The 18,853-nt window shown below is 41.6% G+C and overlaps 1 protein-coding gene across 1 annotated transcript in view; it reads right to left on the reverse strand.

The window, feature by feature from the left end:
* PPARA (peroxisome proliferator activated receptor alpha) overlaps positions 1 to 18,853 on the reverse strand; it is a 38,535-nt gene that overhangs the window by 11,557 nt on the left and 8,125 nt on the right. The window contains 3 exon segments of the mRNA XM_073315806.2: positions 4,593 to 5,040; positions 16,788 to 16,990; positions 18,327 to 18,465. Coding sequence (XP_073171907.1) covers positions 4,593 to 5,040; positions 16,788 to 16,990; positions 18,327 to 18,465 — 790 coding nt within the window.

An 18,853-nucleotide genomic window follows, 5' to 3' on the forward strand; every position in this document is an offset into this window, starting at 1 on the left:
ACTGGGACTGGGGTGGTGAGTCCAGAAGGGCAAGACTACCACTTGCTTGGCAACGATACGCCTCAAGAGTGAAGATGACTGGCTAGGAGAGGACAGGAATGGGACAAGGAGTCAGGGATGGGTGTAAGCATTATGATTAGGCTTGGAAAGATCAGATTTATCAGGAAATTTGGATTTCACTATACACACACGAAACAAAAAGTGTTTCCATTGATAATAATCCAGGCATGCATAGAGTAAGAAAAATGCTGCCTGAGAACTTAAGTGTTTGATTTAAGGATATTTATTTTGTATATTTTGACATGTGATGTTGACAATTTGTGTTTTAACTAGACCTGTCAATTAATAGCAGTTAACTCACTCAATTAACTAAAAATATTAACGGATTAAAAAAATTGCAATTAATTGCACTGTTAAACAATAGAATACCAATTGAAATTTATTAAATATTTTTGGATGTTTTTCTACATTTTCAAATATATTGATTTCTATTACAACACAGAATACAAAGTGTACAGTGCTCACTTTATATTATTTTTTATTACAAATATTTGCACTGTAAAAATAATAAACAAAATAGTATTTTTCAATTCACCTCATACAAATACTGTAGTGCAATCTCTTCATTGTGAAAGTGTAACTTACAAATGTCGATTTTTTTTGGTTACATAACTGCACTCAAAAACAAAACAGTGTAAAATTTTAGAGCCTACAAGTCCACTCAGTCCCACTTCTTGTTCAGCCAATCGCTAAGACAAACAAGTTTGTTTACATTTACGAGAGATACTGTTGACTGCTTCTGATTTACAATGTCACCAGAAAGTGAGAACAGGTCTTTGTATGACACTTTTGTAGCCAGCATTGCAATGTATTTACATGCCAGATATGTTAAACATTCATATGTCCCTTCAGCCACCATTCCAGAGGACATACTTCCATGCTGACGATGCTCGTTTAAAAAAAAATGCGTTAATTAAATTTGGGACTGAACTCCTTGGGGTAGAATTGTATGTCTCCTGTTCTGTTTTACCCTCATTCTGCCATATATTTAATGTTATAGCAGTCTCGGATGATGACCCAACATACGTTCGTGTTAAGAATACTTTCACGGCAGATTTGACAAAATGCAAAGAAGGTACCAATGTTAGATTTCTAAGTATAGATACAGCACTCGACCCAAGGTTTAAGAATCTGAAGTCCCTTCCAAAATCTGAGAGGGCTGAGATGTGGAGATTGCTTTCAGATGTCTTAAAAGTGCAACCCTCCGAGGAGGAAACTACAGAACCCGAACCTCCAAAAGAGAAAATCAACCTTCTGCTGGTGGCATCTGACTCAGATGATAAAAATGAACATGTGTCGGTCCGCTCTGCTTTGGATTGTTATTGAGCAGAACCTGTCATCAGCATGGACGCATGTCCCCTGGAATGGTGGTTGAAGCATGAAGGGACATATGAATCTTTAGTGCATCTGGCACATAAATATCTTGTGATGCCGGCTACAATAGTGCCATGTGAACGCCTGTTCTCACTTTTGAGTGACATTGTAAACAAGATGCGGGCAGCATTATCTCCTACAAATTGTTTGTCTGAGCGACTGGCTGAAATAGGACTAAGTGGACTTGTAGGTTCTAAAGTTTTACACTGTTTTATTTTTAAATGCAGTTATTTTTTGTACATAATTCTAAATTTGTAAGTTCAACTTTCATTAGAAAGAAATTGCACTACAGTATTTGTATTAGGTGAATTGAAATATACTATTTCTTTTGCTTTTTACAATTCGAATATTTGTAATCAAAAATATCAAGTGAGCACTGTACACTTTGTATTTTGTGTTGTAATTGAAATTAATATATTTGAAAATGTAAGGAACATCCAAAATATTTAAGTAAATGGTATTCTTTTATTGTTTAACAGTGCGATTAATCGTGATTTTTTTAATTGCGTGATTAATCGTGATTAATTTTTTTAATCACTTGACAGCCCTAGTTTTAACCATTATAAATCTGTAACTTTTTGACTCTACGTCTACTGTCATTAAATAATTATTGCCTGCTCCTGCAGTCTCCCACAACTATGAAAATTGAAAGTGATAAAATAGAAAAAAAATACATCAATATTATCCATTGAAATTATATATAAAAATAGAATTCTGCCAAGCCTAATTACGATATAGTCTTTACTTACATGATCACATCTCCCTCCCCTCACTCTCCTCCCCCCAGGACTCCCTCATTCAGTGCATTGGGTGGCTGGTGCTCACTTAATGAGCAGCTATTTAATATTTTGTTTTCTCCTTTTTGTTCTGTGTGTGGCACCAGGCTTTATTTACTGCCCACTATGCATACCCTGCCCTGAAGATAGAATTATTAATTTCTTCATGAACTTTTCTGTGGCACTCATCACCATAGTATCCGAGTATCTCACAGTCATTAATACATTTATTTTCACAACACCCTGTGAGATATGGGGATATTATTATCCACATTTTACAGATGAGGACTGAGGCACACAGAGATTACAGTCAAAAGTATCCACTAATTTTGGGTGCCCAAATTTCAGACACCTAGGCCCTGATTGTTAAGTGTAGCTAGAATTATAGAGTGTTTATTATATTCACAGCACAGCTTCCTTTTACTTCAATTGCAACTGTAAGTGCTCAGTTCTTCTGCAAATCAGACCCCAGGGTCTCAGGTCAGGCACCCAGAACATGAGGCGCACACACAATTAGTGACCACCTTCTATCTCATTCACTACACACCTTCAAACTTCTGTAACAAATAAAGCAGGGCTCCTGCTCTCCTTTGCTACACAGCCCTGCTGCATCTCCAAAGCACTATCCTGTGCACTGAATGAGGCAGGGGTCCTGTGAAAAAAAATACCCATGTGATCCTGTATTAAAAACTGGATCATATTAATATGCAGAAGAGGGCTGAAATAGAGTTGCACAGGCATGGACAATTCCAGCATTTTCTAACTTTTGAGTGCTTGAGTTTACAACCTTAAATAATGTTCTTTTAACAGTTTGTGTGCAGTAAAAAATAATATTCACAAGGTATACTGGGCCTTTTGTCTTATAGTAAATCATGATGGGGGGGTGATGTTTGTGGATTGTACTTAGAGGGTATCAGGTCATAAGCTGCGGTACCTTGATGACAGTAAGAAGTTGGGATGTTGGGGCAGAGGTTTTTGGTCTGCACATGAAATAAAAGATGGAAGATATAGGTTGGGCAGGTGGCTTATATATAGTGAAGGAATTGGTGCAGTATGTTAAGTATGGGACAGTACAGTGGGATATATGCCTCATTTTGTGAATACTGGGAGAAGAGGTGAAAGGCTGTCCTGTTAATATGGGTGGATAAGGATCCAGAGCTGCAAGGGTAGAGTCTGGAGCACCTTGACTGTGTATTTCCAAATGTTTGTGAGGAGTTTTAAAGTGAAACCTTAACTCTGTTTTTTTCCATTCTGTTTATTTTAAATTACATTCTTTTAAGCCCCCCAAGTTATTAAATTTAGAGTGTAAACAATGTTGGGCAGTGGTTTGTTTGAGGTCGTCTGTCAATCATCTAGAACAGTGGTTCTCAATCTTTCTAGATACAGTACCCCTTTCAGGAGCATGATGTGTCTTGCATACCCCAAGTTTCACCTCACTTAAAAACTACTTACAAAATCAGGCAAAATATACAAAAAAGTGTCACAGCACACTATTACTTGAAAAATTGTTTACTTTCTCATTTTTATCATATAATTATAAAATAAATCAACAGGAATATAAATATTGTACTTACAACATTTCAGTGTACTGTATGTAGAGCACTATAAACAAGTAATTATCTGTATAAAATTTTAGTTTGTACTGGCTTTGCTAGTGCTTTCTATATAGCCTGTTGTAAAACTAAGCAAATATCTATATGAGTTGATGTACTCCCTTGAAGACCTCTGCGTACCCCTGGTTGAGAACCACTGATCTAGCACAACTTTAAGCACTGTAACATAGAAAGTATTTATAATCTTAACTCAAATTTAAGAATGCTATTTTCTGGAAATAAACATTAAAATTAAGGTCACAATCCTGCAATATGAAATGCCTGGGCAGAATGCTGTGGCTGCGCAAAACCCTTTGATTTCAATGTGGGTCCACTCACATGTACCAAAGAGCAACATCAAAGCCATAATTTTATTGGCCTCTAAGGATGAGATTAAAAGAAACAGGAATATCTAACTCCACTATCAGCCCCATATTGTATTTCCCCACCTTTTTCAGAGTTTAGAAATATTTCTTCATGCCCAACCCTATTCCTCAAGGAAGGGATACTCTTCACATCCCACTTTTAAAACTAGAAAGCCCCAAGGCACCAATCCAACAACGTGTTGTAAATGGGCAGACCCCTGTGCAATACATTGCAGGATTAAGGCCTTAATGAGTATTTATCTTATACCAAACATAATTTAACATGAGACAAACATTGTTAGTGACAGAACTGAATTGTCATAATTCCATAAATTACAACGAAATATACTTTTCCATTTTTAATTACTAAACGATGGGAGTGAAATCATAAATATTACTTCAAAGAACAGATATTTATCTCTTACCTCCACAGCAAATGATAGCAGCCACAAAAAGCGAAATGTCACTATCATCCAGCTCCAGTGCATTGAATTTCATTGCAAAATCAAACTTCGGCTCCATAATATCACAAAATGGTTTTCTTAGGCTTTTCAGGAACTCCCGAGTTATAAAGCCGTTTCCATAGGCTACTAGCATCCCATCTTTGTTCATTACAGAAGCTAGCATGGCAAAAATGGCTTCATAAACTCCATATTTCAACAGAGTCACTTGATCATTCAAATCAAGATTTGAGAAGCCAGGGATAGATTTGGCAAATTCAGTAAGTTCTGTTACAGTCTCTACAGATGTACACTGGCAACAATGGAAGATTCGAACTTCTGCTTCCTTGTTCTGGATTCCATTGGCTACCAGTTTTGCCACGAGAGTCTTCTCTGCCATACACAGTGTTTCCATGTCATGTATAACAAATGGCTACAGAGAAAGGTACCAATTAATCCATTTACAAAATAAATATTTTGAGGACTATTTAATTCCCCACACTGATCAGTCTTCAGCCATTAAAAGGATAAGGACCAGATTACTACTTCTTATTTGGCACTTATGCAGATGGCATCCTGTGATGATTTGAGAAATCTATCTACAGAGCTTACGAATTCTGGTTGCAATGGTCAAGTTGTTCTTATGAAAAACACTATCATGGAATGTCTCTATGTCAATGTGTATCCGCCACTGCTGATGAACCTATCAGCACAACTCTCCCAGGCCTGGTCTAAATTTAAAACTTAGGATGACATAGCTATGGCACTCAGGGGTGTGAAAAATCCACACTGTTGAGTGCCATAGTTATACCAACCTAACCTTTGATGTAGATGCAGCTGGGTTGAAGGAATCCCTCTGTTGCTCTAGCTACCATTGCTCTGGGAATGGAATTCCTAGAGTGATGGAAAAATGCCTTCTGTCAGTGTAGCCTGCCACACTATAGCTATACCACTATAGCACAGCCATGGCCCCAGGCTAGAAACAATGGAAAGCAGTTAACATTAATGACTGTGCTCTGACTGGTCAATACGTATACTAAGGAGGTTGGCTGGAGCCGGGACAAGTCACTTCCTCCAGCTCATCTATAAGGAGTAAAGGGCTTGGAGAATGTAAAATTACCAGCAGCAGGACACAAGAACCAGGGACTACTGGTGGGACATATGAACTTGAGGGACTTACAGAGCCATCTAGAAAGCTTTGGGCTAGAGACGGGGGGATAAGTTTGGGCATGCTTTCATAGTGGGAGCAAGGGGGTTTAGCTATGTGAACAACCAAGGTTAGAGAAAGCAAGCTCTATAAATCAGAAGTCAAGCCATGAGCTGCAGCAGGAGGATCTTGGACATCCCTAGGGTATCCAAATCCCAGTTCAAAGAATTCTCTGTAGTGATGAGAAGAAGTGTTGCAGGGAAATGTGTGGAGGAGGTATTATTTTAATATAGACCTGTGTATATCTTAAGTGGTTACGTAAAGAGCAGTGGCAGTTTAGAATTCTTCACAAAGTCAGTCCACACGTGTGTTATGTGTTGCACCTCTCAAGCGCTCTTAAAAAGAGTTAACCTGTGAACCTAAAACGCCCACATGGCTACAGTTCCTTGGAGACCGTGTTAAAGTTATGAAAAGTTTGAGGGTAACTAGTGGTCCGCCAGGGGCTGGCCAGTTGGACTACAAGGTCTGTTGTCAGGAGGAGGTGCTAGACAAAGGGTCTGTACTACAAGAGTGTGTCTGGGACCCCCAGATAAGGGCAGTGCATGATCTCTATTCAGGCTCTGATGGCTTAAAGCACATGGAATCTAGTTGCTGCTCCTCACAGCAGTCTGGTGAACAGTCAAGAGGGGGCATTTGACTAGATCTGTGACACATCCCATTCACCTCAGTGGGATATTAGCTATGTAAGCGCTAAGGACTGTGGAATTTGACTATGAGGAATTCATTCAGTCATTTAAACATAGGTTGACACTTCACATATTTACGCAGTCCGCTTACAACTATCAGTGGAATTGGACTTTTGTATTGTTCTTGTAGTTCACTATTGAATTATTTATTTTAAGTTATATCTGTGCAACTGATCTTCTGCAGGAGCTCTAGCCATTATTCTTATTTAAGAAGGTTAGTGTTGGATTGTTATTACTGATAATGATTTTCAGGACACTAGAACAGTGTCTCACAAAGTAATAAAAATATTCAGCACTTAGCAAGAACTTTCTCCATGAATGAGGATGCTCTAAGTAAAGAAATCTGTGTAGCGCAAACTGAGGAGATGATTCCTTCAAAAATTAATTAAAAGCCACAATTTCTTAAAAGAGTGATCAGAGTTCAGGAAAATGATAACCAGACTATAAAGCCTCAAAATATTTTTGAAGAGCAAGAATTAGAAAAAAGGGCTAGCCATTAAAAAAACTAGGTTTATGAAATGAATGAGGTTGACACCAGTTATAAATCTGGTTCCTTAAGTTAATCAAAGTATTTCCCATCTAAGGTAAGTAAACCATAGGGTGAAGTCCTTATTCAGTTCTCCTTCAGGCAAAACTCTCCTTGTAGTCAGTGAGTTTTGCTGGAGTAAGGACTTCAAGATTTAACAGAGTGAAAAGGTTAATCTCTATTTAGATAACTAATATATTTCTTAGGAGTCAGTGATATTTCACTGGTACTTGTCCATCTTTGATCTGCTTATGGTAGCTACATTCTGCACCATTTCAGTACTTCTAAATATTATTAATATAACTTCATGGGGGGCAAACAAAACATCCAAGTTTCTAAACCATTTAAAAGGTTTAACCTATTTTTTAAATACTGTGGGTCATTAAAGTTTAACACCTTTTCAGTATAAAATGCTGTTCTTTCAAGGTGGGGGGCGGGGGGAGAAGTTTATTGCCAAATCCATCTTGGGACCCTAAGTTAATATTGCTACCTTGTCTCTAGGTAAAAGAGCTTGTAATTTCTGAAAATGAACTACAGTTGTGCCAAGAAGAAATGGTTACTCACCCTGTGCAGTAACTCTAGTTCTTCGAGATGTTTGTCCTTATGTGTGCTCCACTTCAGGTTCGCTAGTGTTCCCTGCACTTTGGACTGGAAATTTCTGTGTTCGTCAGTCTTGTGCCCAGTGCAGTTGTTACATAGCACTGCATGGGCAAACTGCCCTCTGTGCCTTCTCTACTGCAGAGCCCCATCGCTGAGAACTCTGAAGCAGAGGGGACGGAGGGCAGGTAGTGGAGCACCCATAGGGGAACACATCTTGAAGAACCACAATTACTGCACAGGGGGAGTAACCATTCCTCCTCCTTCTTCAAGTAGCCTCCCCACGGGTGCTCTACGTGACTATGGAGCAGTGCCATCTAAGGTGGAAGAGGCTTCGGAGCTGAGTCCAATACAGTGGAAAATACAGTCGAGCTGAACACAGTATCAGAGGTGGAGTCGTGAGTTATTGCGTAGTGTTGGGAGAATGTACAGATGGATGCCCTAATAGTGGCTCTACAGATGTTGATGATTGGTAGGTTTTAGAAGACGACCATGGAAGTGGCAACAGAGCTTGTAGAATGAGCGTGAAAGTGAAGGTGGCTGAATGTTACAAGACTGGTAACGAGTTAATGCAGTCTGATATCCACTTGGAAAGTCTCTGGTTAGAGACTGCTGACCCTTTTGATCTGTCTGCTATCGAGATGAATAACTTGTTGATCTTTCTGAAGGGCTTTGTTCTGTCTAGACAAAATCCAGGGTATGCAGCAGTGTGTCCTGGGAATTCAGATGCGATTTGGGGTAGAAGACAAGCAAATGAATGGGCTGATAGAGATGGAACTCAAAAGAGAGCTTAGGTAAGAATGTGAAGTGGGGCCGCAGTGTGACCTTGTCCTTAAAACACTGTGAAGGGGGAATATGCCATTAGGGCCTCTATTTCTCCAACCCATTGCACTGTCAGGGATGCCATCTTCATTGCAAATGGAGCAGTGAGCAGGTAGCCAGAGGTTTAAAGGGCAGTCTTGTGAGGCATTTGAGGACCAGACTGAGGTCCGATACTGGGGTAGGGAACTGAACCGGAAGATAAAAGATTTCTCTTCCCATCCCTCCAAGGAATCTTGCTGTGGTCGGGTGGGTAAAGACGAAATAGCCCTCTGATGGGTGGTGAAAAGCCATGATGGCTGACAGGGAGACTCTTATGGAGCTCATCAATAGACCCGTGGTTTTCAGAGCTAGGGTGTAGTCTAGTATATCCAGAAGCGATGTAGTCATTGGTGAAAGCTGCCCGTGGTCAGACCAACTGGCAAGCCACATCCATTTTTCAGAATACATGTAGTAAGTAGATTGTTTCCTACTGTGTAATATCACTCTTTTTATGTCCTCTGAGCAGGCTGCCTCTAATCGCATGAGCCACCAACAGCTATGCTTTGAGACCAAGCATCGTGACATTGGGATGAAAAAAATCTTCCTGCACTCTTATGAGACGAGATGGGGAGTGATGCAGAGAGGGATCAGAGGGCAAACAGATAGCTGTATCAGGCAAGAAAACCATGTTTGCCTGGGCCAAGTTGGACCTATTAGAATTACTCTGGCTCTGTTTTGAGCATAACTTTGGCTATTAGGAGAGTTGGCAGGAGTGCATACAGTAGGGTTGACATCCACTGAGGGTGAAAAGTGTCCCCTATGGATTGGTGACCCAATCTGCCCCTTGAGCAGAAGTGGCAAACAAGTCTATCTGGGGGGTACCGCACTGACAGAATCTGTGGTGTAATATGTTGGAGTCTATTTCTCACTTGTCTTGGAAGAAGTGTCTGCTGAGTGAGTCTGCCTTCACATTCTGAATGCCAACGTGATAGTGAGCTTGTTTCATATGCACCAGTTCCAGAGTCTGATGTCTTGGTGCAAAAGGAAGAGGATCTTGCTCCTCCTTTCAGCAGCCAATTGTCCTGGTAAGAGAATACTTTCCTGCATAACTACCATCAACATGACCTTCAAAAAGACCCTTGAGGCGGATGATAAGCCAAAGGGGAGCAATCAGTATTGATAATGGTCCTGGCCAACAATAAAATGGATAAACCATTTGTGGGATGGGTGGATAGTGATGTGGAAATATGAATCTTGAAAGTAGAGGGCTGAGAACCAATTCCTTGCTCTAATGGAATTATCACTGTAAGCATCACTATTTTGAACTTCTGTGCCTTCACAGAGGTGTTGAGTAGTTTCAGGTCTAGGATGGGTCTCCAACCTCCACTCTTTTTTGGTACCAGGAAATACTTTAATAAAGTCCCTTCCCTCTGTGCTATATGGAAACTGGTTCTATAGCCCCCATATATAAGAGTGTGTCTATATCTTGAAGCATGCTGTCGTGAGAAGGGTCCCTGAAGAGGGATGGGGAGCATGGTTCATTGGTGGAAGTGAGGCAAAGTGGGTTGTGGAGACCCACTTGTCTGTAGTGATAGACTCCCTGGCTCTACTTAAGTGGCGAAGGCAGTCGCAGAAGGGAGGAAGGCTGGTGAACCAGTGAAGCTGAAGAGGATGAGAATGGTAGTTCCTTGTAAGCTGTGCAGCAGGCTATAAAGGGCCACGCAGGCAGGGAGAAGAGCCCTTCCCCAGCCCAAGCCCGCCAGAGCTGCCAGGGAGAGGAGCCTGACCCCAGCTAAGCCCAGCCCAGCCAGAGCTGCCATGGGCTGGGAGAGGAGCCTCTGACCCAGCACCGAGCTGCTGCAGCCTGCACCCCAAACCCCTCATCCCCAGCCCCAAACCCAGAGCCCATGCTGCCTCATACCCCAACCCTCTGCCTTAGCCCCAAGCCCCCTCCCACACTCCAAACCTCACCACTATCACCTCCATATTGGTGCACGTAACAAAATTCATTCCACACATGGACATAAAAAATTTGAGGAAACACTGGTTCAGAGCCTTAATCACCACGTCAAAATTGCTGCTTGGTGTGTGAGGAAGGAGGCTGAGAAGTGGATGGTTTCCTTCTTTGAAACCTATGCCTTCTTTGGTGTGGCTCATACGTCCTCTAGGACAGTGGTCTCCAAACTTTTTGGCTCGCGCACCCCAGGGTGAATACCGGAAGACCTGTCGCAGACACGCCGCAGACAGAAGAAGAACGGAAGACTTACCACAGGTGGGCCGCCGGAGGGGACGTGCAGAGCTGCCGCCGAAGAAAAAATATGGCGGAGTGCCGTCCGGGGGCACTCCTGCTGCTGCGCACACCCTGGGATCATCTCGTGCACCCCTGGGGGTGTGCGCACCCCAGTTTGGAGACCACTGCTCTCAGAGGGAAGGAATTGGACGGGGTAGAATCTCTGGACCATCTGAGATTTGCTGAGTTCTCTCTTGTATGTAGGAGTATAAATGCCAAAAGAATGCAAAGTCACTCTAGAATCCCTCAGTGGTTGCAGAGACTTGTCTGTGCTATCTGAAAACAGCTTACAGCTCCTCAACTGTATTCTGAATCTCCTTAGGGAAACCGAACTGCTGGAGCCAAAAGGCTTTTCTCATCACCACCACTGTAGTGACTGAATGGGAAGCAGTATCAGAAGCATTAAGGGAGCCTTGCAAGGTTGTCCTAGCAAGTAGGAGGCCATCCACAACAATTGCCTGGAATTATTCCCTGTGTTCTTCCAGTAGATGATCGACAAATGAAGTTAGTTTGATATAACTGACATGGCACTTTGCTATCAAAGCCTGATAACTGGCAATTCTAAATTGAAAGGAAGCTGAAGAGTAAGACTTTCTCCCTAGTAGGTCCAAGCGCTTATGGTCTTTGTCATGAGGCGTGGATTTAGGGTGGTGCTGCCCACCACATTCATTCACCGCATCCACCACCAAGGAGTTAGGTGAGGGATGGGAAATAAAATCTGAGTCCTTTGCTGAGACATAATAGTTCTTGTCCATTCTTTTGCAGGTAGGCAGAATAGAAGCTGGAGCCAGATCTAAAAGAGCTGTCTAAAAGAGCCTCATTTACAGGTAAAGCTATGCATGCCAAAGAGGGTGAGCGAAGGATATATCAAGCACCTTATGATGAGGCTCTGCAACCTCCTTGAGGGGAATCTGCAAGGAGTCTGCAACTCTCTTGCTCAGATCCTGACAATGTTTTAAATCACCCACCAGGGATGGAGGAGGAGGCATGACTGCTTCATCTGTAGATGAAGAGGAAATGTTCCTGTAAGAGAAACCTCTTCACTGGCTTCCTGCTCCTCAAAAGAATCCTCCTGAGGGTCAGGTCTCCTGGAGGGAGCAGGTCATGCAGGATGCCTGTCTCTATGGTGGGTGGTACTGGACGATCTGGAAAATTCTTGGCAATAAACCAAGGAGGCAATATGGCCAAGGAGGAGCTGCATAAGGCATATTAGGAGGCACCCAAGGGTGCTCATAACAGTGAGGTGTTGGTGGTAATCATGGGTTGCAAGTAGCTGCAGCTTCAGCAGAAGCCTCTGGGAAGGGCCCTCTGAAGGACTGAGGAGACCACCTCTGGACTGATGCTTGTGAGACCAAGGCAAGATCCTCCTCAGAATCCTCTTCCTCAGGTTCACTCAGGAATGGTGGAGCTCCTGGAGAGATCTGAGGTGAAATCATTTCAGGTGATCTTGATGTTCTTGGTACTGACAGCAAATCAGAGCTGAAGAGCCGAGTCAGGAGTCTCAGTTATAGCCAGGTCCTGGGGAAAAACAGAACTCTTGCAGCAACATGAGGAATATCAATACCAAGGCTCATGATGTCAGTCATGGCCGAGGACCCTGATGATACCACAGTCTTCAGGTGCTCAGAGGGAAGCACAGTGGTTGAAAGAGCCGAAGATCTCATGTGCCCCAAGGAAGGCATTGTCGGAACCTCAGTGGACTTCTTCCATACTGAGGAAGAGCTCTTCTTGCTGCCTCGATCTGATAATGGTACCAAGGGTCTCTCTGGCCCCGTGGCCTTGTGATTTAACTGTACCCGGGGTACCTTAGGAACTGAGAGCCAGGTACCTGAATGGGGTGCTGGAGTAGCTAAGTGAACCAATAACCTTGACTTTTTAGAGGTAAAATCTCTATGTGGCGAACACTTTCTTTTGAGGACTTGAGAGAGGAGTCCTGTATCTTCCTCTTGGGTGCCCTGGAACTGTGGGACTCCAAGGCAGCAGACTTGCTTGGGGACTGACATATGGGGGGCTCCCTTGGCCTGGGTTGGAGGTCAGACATAGAGAGCTCTCCATCACGAGGAAGCGAAGCTTCAGTTCTGTTTTTTCTGGCTCTTGATTTAAAGGCCAGACAAAAATTGCACTTTTGAGCAATAGATACAGAGGGAATATCTGAGGCTGCCTGGGATTGCCTCCTGGCACGACAAACATAGCTTGAAGCCAGGAGAACTGGGCATCACCTCCCAGTCAGAAAAAAAATGTCAGATCTAAAGTCTATATAAATAGTACATAGAAAAAATATTAAAAAAAAGAAAAAGAAAAAAGCTATAATAGTAGTATATACTAACTATGGAAAAATTAACACTAACACTACAACAATCACCAAGAGAAAAATAGAGTTGAGGAAATCTATATAGGACAACTGCTAAAACTCCATCTCAGCCCAAGGTGGTTGAGGGTGGCTTGCCCACGTTGTGCTATATAACAGCAGCAGGGGGGATGAGACTGACAAACGCATGTGCAGGCTGAGCAGTCTCTGCTATGAGAAATCTCAGGTCAAAGGCACAGCAGACCTAGAGTGGAGCACCTGTAGGAACGTTACTTGAAGAAGAATCAGAATTTATTGAAATTAACTGCTAAAGTACTGTTCAGCAACAAGTAAGCTGGATTCCCATCACCACCAACTGAACCTGAAGGATCCATGTTTAAAAAAAATAAAACCCTGTCAAATAAAAAATATTAAAAGGCATATTCTACAAGTGTTAGCAGGTATGAATGAACTCTCCTCTGACATCTAGCAATGAGCTGAGGGAAGAGAGTTCAGGAACAGAATGTGTTTGCATAGATATGCCTACTGGCCTAGGTGCGTAGCATAGGGTGACCGGATAGAAAGTGTGAAAAATCAGGAGAGGGGATGGGGGGGTAAATAGGCACCTATGTAAGAAAAAGCCCCAAATATTGGGACTGTCCCTATAAAATCAGGACATCTGGTCACCTTAGCATAGCATGATGAAGCTGCTTTGCTAAAATTATCACTTTTGGCTGATGTTGGGCAGCAGAACTGTACTTAGCATGCCTGGATTGAAGGGGTCACCTTAAATGGAACTTCACTCACTAAGCATGATAGGGATGACAAATACCAGTAAAGAAGAGACAGGTGGGGTCAGATGTTCCTACATGGTAGTGTGGACTCTACTCAAAGAATCCTACACACCATTTGACTTTCCGCTCTCCAGTGTTTAAAGACAGAGCTAATTAGACTCAACTGAGAGTCACTGTTTCTGTGCAGCGATTACCAGAGCTGAATCACTAATGATCAGATCTAGAAGCTATGCCCTAGACCTGGTGTAGGCACAGTGGTGAGAGGAAAGAAAATCCAGAGACAAGCAGTGGAGGCAGCAGCAAACAACCAGTTGCAGAGGCAGACAGCAACCACAGAGACATTGCTTGATTACTCCTCCCCCTTTGTTGGAATGGGAGGTGAACCCCTGTGAACACACCTCTGAACTCTCGGTCTTTGCTAACCAAGGACAGCCAACTGTGAGTAGGATGCAGCAGAGGGGTGTATGTGATTCCTTAAAGGGTCATTTGTTTGTCAGACTTTTCCACCACAAGGTGGAAAACTTAGGCAAAGAACACTGCTCAATACATTGTGGGGTCAGGTTTTGCTTATGGTTGCATGCTTTTGAATGCAGTTGTGGTGTTTTCCCAAACTTATGCTTGGTTTCCCTTCCCTTTTATTAACAGTTCTCTTTTGTTATACACAGACTTAGTGCTTGCAAGTGGGGAAGTAGTGCCCCTCAGAGGCGCTCACGGGTGGTTATTACATTTTCCCAGATCATTGGGTGGAGGCTTGAGCTAGTTCTGTTTTGAATGGTTAAGAAGAACCCCTCAATATTGAAGGTGACCCTTGTTGCTGCTGACTCCACTTCACAGAAGGGTTACACAAGGAAAGACTTTGTTAAATAATCTAAATCCTCTTCTTTCCCATGTACAGGGGGAAATATATTTTATTTATGAATATACAAGCTCTGATTCTCCACTGTCTTGTTCATGTACATCTACCCCAAGTAAGTGCAAAATGCTATCATTGGTATGAGTAGAAATTTCTGGATTTGGCAATTTGTACATCAATTTTGCACAGATGTAAATGAATACACAAAATGCAAGGTCTAGAAATTCAGGTCCACTGCACCTACAGTAGATACATAACCAGATGTCTTGATTATAACTTATGAAGAGTTTGTGAAGTACTGTGTGCAGGTCCATACTATATGTTTTAGATTTTTGTAGGCCCCTAACCTGCAATGAAATTAAGCACATGCTTAATTTAAAGCATGTGAAGAGTTCCATGGAAGTCAGTGGGACAATTTATGTGCTTAAGTGCTTTACTGACTGGGTACACACAATGGGATGGCAGAGCGCTAACGTATCAAGGATACCACAAGAGAACCATTGATTAACTCATAAGAGAAACAAATATTACACAATTTCCTACAAAATAGTAATGATTTTGGTACTCCTGAGTAAGAATCAGATAGTGTTCACCACTTAATATAAGAGACTGGCTAGGTTATAGTTGAAGAAAAATAAGCTCCATAATAAAAATCAAATTCCTTTTCAACCTTGTTCACTTCCCCCTTCAAAGGAAACCATAAAATTAGAGTAGGGAAAATGTGTGGACCAGTGCCTAGAGCTGGAAAATAAGACTCAGGAGACCTGCATTCTGTTGCCAACTCTGTCACTAAGTCTCTCTTTGTGATCATGGAACAAGGCACAACCTTTCTATACCATGGTTTCCTCATTTGTATAAAGGCTGATAACAATACTTACCTCTGCAAAGAACGTTGATATCTGTGGATGAAAAGGTGTTATACAAATTCTACATTTTATTACCATTATTATAGTCTTAATGGGAAATAAATACATTTTTTCCCCAATACTAAAACAAGTCAGAAGTCAGATATCACATTTCATTTTCTGATAACTAAATTTACTTCCCCCACCATTTAGCCCCTTATCACATGGTGACATTGGCCCTTTAAGAGGGAGCAGCACATTCCAATTTGGCCAATTAACTGGATTTAAAAGAGGGCACTTGAGCCCTAGGGAAACAGAGACCTGGTGAGTCAGGGCTGCCTGGGAGGAGAAGCTAGAGTGTGAGATAAAAGCTGGCACAAACTATATGTGATCCCTGGGAGAAGGCAGGAGAGCAGTGGAGGAGTTTGCTGGCTGGCATCCCCAAGCCAGAGAGCCAGGACGGTAGGGCTGAAGGCCAGGGAGCAGCAAAGGGAGTTGCCTGCTGGCCCTAAGCTGAAGAGTTAGAGCCAAAGGCCAAAAGCAGAGGAGGAGCTTACCTGCTAACATCTCCAGGGCTGGAGAACTGAACCCAGAGGAACAAAGAGAGGGCCAGGGGGAGTGAGGGATGCTCCTTTGGCAAGAGAGGCTGTGGCTGTTTCTGCATGGAAGAGTGGGGTTGCATGCCAGGTGGAAGGGCTGGGGTGGCTGTCCAGGGCCAGAGGAAGAGCAGAGGACTGACAGGGTCTGGGTGTGGTCAAAGTGGCTGGTGTGTTGTATAGGGCATATTGAGGGACTAGCTGTTGGGATCTTAATCACTATTTAAACTGAGTGTGATAAATGAATTTTATTTTGGGACTATTGTTATGGACTATTTTGCATAAAATTTTAATAATAAACCAGTCCAACGGAGGGGTATTATTGAGAGAGCAGAGCTTCCATGGAATTAGTAGGTTATGAGAAGGGGAAACCAGGGTTACAAGAAGCAGTGTGCCACAGCCACGAGGGAGTGCTCAGGAGGTGGCCAACCCTATTATGCTGCTCTACATCATCTAGTAGTTTACTGAGATCTTTCTTTTACAAGTTAACCACAACTTTATTTTCTAAAGCTTCCCATTATACTGATCTTACATATCAAAGACCAGATTTACGACAGGTACTACTTTTTCATATTTCAAGTCTACCACATAGTAGTACACCACTTATTCCTAAATGATTTGCTTAAGAATTCTACAGTTCATTGTATTACCACTAATACATTTTAGCGCCACAATAAAATTAAAGCAAAAACACGTACTGGATTGTTATTGGTTTTCCCTGCAAGGATGACTCTGGCTTTGATCTTGTTCATATTGAAGTTTTTCAAATAGGCCTCATAAATTCTCTTGGCAAGAGATTTAAGATCTGCCATTTCTGAATCTTCCACATCTTGTTCACCTGTTAGAATTTCTGCTTTCAACTTTGCCTTCTCAGACCTTGGCATTCGTCCAAACCGAATTGCTGGTAGAAACACAATTATGAAACAAATACATAAATTCTACATAAGTCTATACTTTTTTCCCTCCCTGAATACAGCAGTCAGATTTCTATCTAGAAGGAGTAATGACTATTCGAGGCAGCCTGTCCTACCTATAAAGCCATGAATTAAAGAAGACAGCCCTTCCCCACATAATTAGTCCCTAATTATTAAATCACCAATCTCCAATGAGGATAATCAAATGTCATGCTTCAGAGCATAAGCTGATAGCTGCAGTGGTCTAGAATTAATGCAGTCTGTTGTATGCAGAGGGAAAGGGCAATGTACTACTAACTGTTTGACTTCAGTTGAAGCATCCTATTCTAGCCATGCTGGCAGGAGACTAAACCAGACTAGAAATTTATTTAATGATTATACACTTGCTGTGGAAAACAGCCAGTAGACCTATGTCCCATAAATAAAATTTGGAACACTGAGATCAAGTACTAAGCCAAATTACTAAATTCACTATATTTTTAAATCCTCAGAAGATATGGGGTGCTTGAATACAAATATATTCATCCGCATATAAAACAAGTTCCAAAATGCAAACAATGTCTTGCACATAAGGAAGTAATAGAATAAAAAGTTAAAGTTTTTTAAAATAATATTAATGACAATTGCATTTCAGACACATTTCAGACACACAGTAAGTATTTAACTGTAGATTTATTCTACTTGGTGACAAACAAAATTGAAATGATTTTAGAATATTTAGAGGACCAGACAAACAAATAGCAACTATAAAGTTCAGATATATTTTCTGGAAATGAAAGGTGATTTTCTGATGACCCCAATAGTAAAGTTGTAAAAGTGAACTAATACATACTTTTAGTGACCTTTCATTTTGTTGATCAAATTGAATTACACATCAGAGGAGAAATCTCACAAACATACATTCTTAAGCTAGCCTTCAATATTTTTTTCTCATTCCCAGTCAAGCATGCTTACATGCCTCTTCCACACTTAATTTTTGAAAGGGAAACTTTTGGTTTTTTTTGGGGAAAAATGACCTTTAAAATTTGTCCATACACCGTGCACCTAAAACATGATTACTCCAGAGCAGAGGAAAAGAAGGAAAGCAAAACACAAATGAACCCCATTAATTAGACCTTGATCCTATACTGAGAACAAAATCCTGCACCCAAGCATTCTCAATGCAGGATCAGGGCCTCATTTTAACACACTGTAAACACCTGAGACTGAATCCTGTAACACTTGCTCACACAAGTAACTCGGTGGAACTACTCATGTGAGTCAAGTTATTCACATGCCTGCTTGCGGAATTGGGAACAAATTATTAAGGGCACTCTTACGTACCATTATGTGACATTCCAACTGAAAGGCACTTTTGAAAACGACAGTATTGGCACTTATTACGATTTTTTTTCTGTATTTTGCAGGTACGATCACATTTATCATAGATGAGTTTAAGTCGAATTGTTCTCCTAAAAAATCCCTGTAAAATGTTTAAGAGAACATTATATATTGTCAAAAAGTGAGCTAATGTAAGTCTTCCAATAAATCTTAATCATATCACTACATTTTCTCTTTTCTTTCTGTCTTATTTTTCCACAGTTGACACTACCAGAAACTAAAGGTAAATGTTAATCTAGATAAATATAAGTAAAGTATGTGTCAAAATGCAACAGTTTCCTACTTCACTAAGTACAGCATTACATGGAGGCCAGATTCGCACCTGCATTGAGTTTACACTTGGCACAGATAGAATGTGGGGGGTGGGAAAGGTAGCTTTAAGCCTCCTTTCTGCACTCCTGATCCTTTGCAGGCTGTGGGGACCAAGATGCCTCTTAAGGTAATATCAGAGCAGCCTTTAAGGATCAAGC

Source organism: Lepidochelys kempii, chromosome 1 (genome assembly GCF_965140285.1).
Source record: "Lepidochelys kempii isolate rLepKem1 chromosome 1, rLepKem1.hap1, whole genome shotgun sequence".
In the NCBI taxonomy this organism is placed as follows: Eukaryota; Metazoa; Chordata; order Testudines; family Cheloniidae; genus Lepidochelys; species Lepidochelys kempii.